Source organism: Bombina bombina, chromosome 1 (assembly GCF_027579735.1).
Source record: "Bombina bombina isolate aBomBom1 chromosome 1, aBomBom1.pri, whole genome shotgun sequence".
In the NCBI taxonomy this organism is placed as follows: domain Eukaryota; kingdom Metazoa; phylum Chordata; class Amphibia; order Anura; family Bombinatoridae; genus Bombina; species Bombina bombina.
In genome coordinates, this window is record NC_069499.1 from 1,539,529,142 (window position 1) to 1,539,533,058 (window position 3,917).

The 3,917-nt window shown below is 33.2% G+C and overlaps 1 protein-coding gene across 1 annotated transcript; it reads left to right on the forward strand.

Annotated features, from left to right (window-relative positions):
* The first annotated feature begins 1,080 nt into the window (after positions 1–1,080).
* Positions 1,081–2,010, forward strand: LOC128667023 (olfactory receptor-like protein OLF4). The gene has a single exon (XM_053721886.1). The coding sequence runs from the start codon at positions 1,081–1,083 to the stop codon at positions 2,008–2,010; it is 930 nt and encodes a 309-aa protein (XP_053577861.1).
* The last annotated feature ends 1,907 nt before the right edge of the window (positions 2,011–3,917 follow it).

Here is a 3,917-nt window from a genome sequence, read left to right on the forward strand (position 1 = left end):
CATCCACTCTACAACTGGCCACTTATTGGGCCTCCCGGACTCTCACCCTAACGCTTGGTCAAATTTAGGCTTCACTCTGGTCTCTGACTTTTTGGCATCCCATAAACAAACTACCCTCCCCTCCATACCCCAAACCGCTGGCTCACTAATAGTCCCCCCAGACTGAAATTTGAATAGACTAGATTTAAAAGCATCTTAAGATCCTGGGGTACCTTGACCGCCTGGAAAGCTAGGTGGCAGAGGGATGGGAAACTACACAATCCCATGTCCCAGCACTACCTTCTCATGGAAGGGGCTGTTCCTAACCTCATTCCTGCCAAAATTGTGGACCATGTCTTTTGACCGTACTTCCAAAGCCATAAACTGTACGACTCTCTTGAGATGTTTTACAAATTGCTTTCTCACTGGTATTTTGTGCCCATGAGATTATTTAAACTACATATAATCCCTATGCCTCTTTTCTGGAGGCAATGTGGACAATCTGGTGATTCTCTACATGTGTGGTGGAGCTGCCCAAAACTTAAGCCATTATGGAATGTGGCCTTCATAGCTCTAGCCAGACTAGGTATCCGGGTCCCTAAAACTCCTGAAACAACTTTAATACATTTAGGGATACACCCTTTACCGAAATACCAAAGTTATCTTTGCATCTACTTATTTTCTGCTGTTAAGCTAGCTATAGCTAGAGCCTGGAAAAAGGACAGCCCTCCAGGCTGGCACACAATTTTAGACATCATGGCGTAACGTTTGCTTATACTAAACAAAATAGACTTATTTATTCTAATATGGGAAAATTGGTCTACCACCTACAAAGCTAACTGTAAACCTAGGATAACCCTGTAGTTTATCTAGGTACCATGTTGTAAATCCTCAACTACATTAGAACAAGAGCTTCTACCCCCTAAAAATCAATAAAAAATAATTAATTTGACAAAACTTAACAAATATAACCGTTTTTTTTTTTGTTTTTTTTTAGATATTCCAGTACAATTTGAATGCATTCATTTTTAATTGACCAGCAGAGTATTCTTTCTTATTGTTTAGACAAACATCATGCTGATGGACAACCAAACCTCAACCATGGAGTTCCATATACTAGCATTTTCCACACAGACAAAGAAGCAACCTTTACTTTTCATTATTTTCTTCTTCATTTACATGACTGGAATTATAGGAAATTTAACCATACTTCTACTGGTTTCTATAGATAATAATTTACATACACCCATGTATTTTTTTCTAGGAAATTTATCCTTCATTGACATCTCTTTTACTACTGTGTCTCTTCCAAAGTTTATGGATATTTTAATAACTGGATATAACTCAATATCCTTCATACAGTGTCTAACACAGACATACTTTTCTGTTTTCTTTTCAAGCACTGAGGTTGTCCTGTTGTCCTTCATGGCTTATGATCGTTACCTTGCTATCTGTAACCCATTAAGCTATCATGTTTTTATGAATAACAAAAAATGTGTCATGATTTCTTTAGCCCTTTGGACAACTGGATGTGTGAATTCATTTCTTCTTACTGGTTTTGCTTCCAAGTTGTCATTTTGTAAGTCAACAAGTCTTCGGCAGTTCTATTGTGACATTAAAGCTTTAACAAGCATTTCATGTGACAATACAGTATTACACAACATAATCTCTGTAGAATCATTTGTATTTGGAATGTTTCCATTATTGTTGAGTTTAATTTCTTATATCAAAATAATTATTTGTATCCTGAATATGAAGTCAGTAAATAGTAAAAGAAAAGCTTTCTCCACTTGTACGTCCCACCTCACTGTCCTACTCATTTTCTATGGGACACTTGTGTGTGTATACATGGGGTCAGCTTCAGAACAAGCAGGGGAAATGGACCAGGTGTTCTCTGTATTGTACACAGCAGTGACTCCCATGTTAAACCCCTTAATATACAGTCTAAGGAATAGAGAAGTAAAGAAAGCATTGATCAATATTTTACCTATTAATTACCTATTAATTAGCACTAAAGAAGCATTTACTTAAAACCTTCACTATTGCTCATGTTTAAAGATTTAAAAAATGAGTGCATAAATATCACCATGTGTCTTTTGAATATATGTTATGTATTCCCCCCATTAAAGTCAATGGAGCAAAACAAAAAAGGGAGAAAAAAAACTAAGACCCTACTCACATGCAAATCCGATTGCATTTTCACAAGTACGCTAACCCGACATGAAAATCTGAATATTTCACATTCCAATGTTCTTTACATATAAGAATATATTCTATTTATACATAATAAATATTTCTTTATATATTTGATGCTTTTTTGACAAAATATACATTTATACCTATATATAAATATATATATATATATATATATATATATATATATATATATATATATATATATATATATATATATATTTATATATATATAAAATTATATTGGTATAGATATACATATAAATATATAAGAATATCTATTTATACATAATTTAAACAGTCTGCTATGTGCAGAACATTAAAATGTCTAATATTTACAGTATTAATATTGCATACATAAGTAGTTTTCATTTACTTAACTGCAGAGGGCAAAGGTCACTATAATAATAAAAAATAATTAATATATCACAGTATTTTAGTTTAGATAGACTTTAGCTGGAGAATAGTTTATGATGGACAAGATCTTTTTGTTTCATATCTTCCATTTCTATATTGTATTGTTTAGGTCTCCGTCCACTAGGTAAGCGCTGAGAAATATTTTTTAGTGGGTTTTTCCAATACTTACTACCAGAATGTATTAAACCATAGGAGCTGATGGAATCTGTATTGAGATATATATATATATATATATATATATATATATGTATATATATATATATATATATATATATATATATATGTGTGTGTATGTTTATACATATGTATTTATGTCTTTATATGTGTATATATGTCTGTAAATACATATATACACATATAAATACATAAATCATATGTACACACATATAGACATATAAAAATACAATGTAATGCATTTTTGATGTTTTTTGTTAAACTTTTTTGTTTCGCAAGAGTTCTGATGACGATATTTCCCAACAAGCGTCAACTTCAATTGCGCTCAAGTGATCACATTTACTTTCAAGCTGTAATGCGAGTGAATAAGCCGAAGTGCGTAAACAGCCATGATAAACCCCTTTCACTTGCATGTAACTGTTAGCAATTCACTCGTAATTTCACCTAAAATGTGCACAGTTTACCTGGAAAACAAAAGAAATTATACGAAAGAACAGCCCTCATTTTTTTTCCTCCCAAAACAAAGAAGACCACTTTTGGACCTCAAACACAGGAAAGTATTAATTAACAGGAGGGTTGCCCTTTTTATTGATACATACTAGAGATTTAAGGTATATCACGTGTACTAGCAAATTCTATGTAACCTCTAAGAAAATATGTAAGATATGCAAAATAATACCAACCCCATGTCACATAGATTGAGTGATTTATAGGAGCAGGTGAATATTCATCATTTTACTCAGGGAGGACTGAGGTAAATAAAGGAGAGGTAAGTTCCACTTCCAGGATAGACCTACTGAACAACTGCTAGTGAGGTGCATTACTACTATAACAAGTTCAGACATCTTGTAGCAGGAACAAATCAATATATACGAAGAAAAGATTGGCCAATCCTAAAAACAGATATGGATTTATGTAAAGTTTTAGGAGAATATCCACAGATGACTGCAACAAGGGCCCCAAATCTAGGTGACAACCAGGTACACAGCTTTTTTAGCAAACCACCACAAACTCATAACTGGCTTCAGCGTTCTTCAAATGAACCAGGGTGTTACCCATGTAGATGTTGTAAAGCTTGTAACTATATTCAAAATGCTAAGTAATTTGTGTCAAAATCAGGTCGCACTTATAACATTAGGACTAAAATTACATGC

What these genes read in the sequence shown, in the direction of transcription:
- LOC128667023 (XM_053721886.1), top strand. Translation starts at nt 1,081, where the DNA reads ATGGAGTTCCATATACTAGCATTTTCCACACAGACAAAGAAGCAACCT.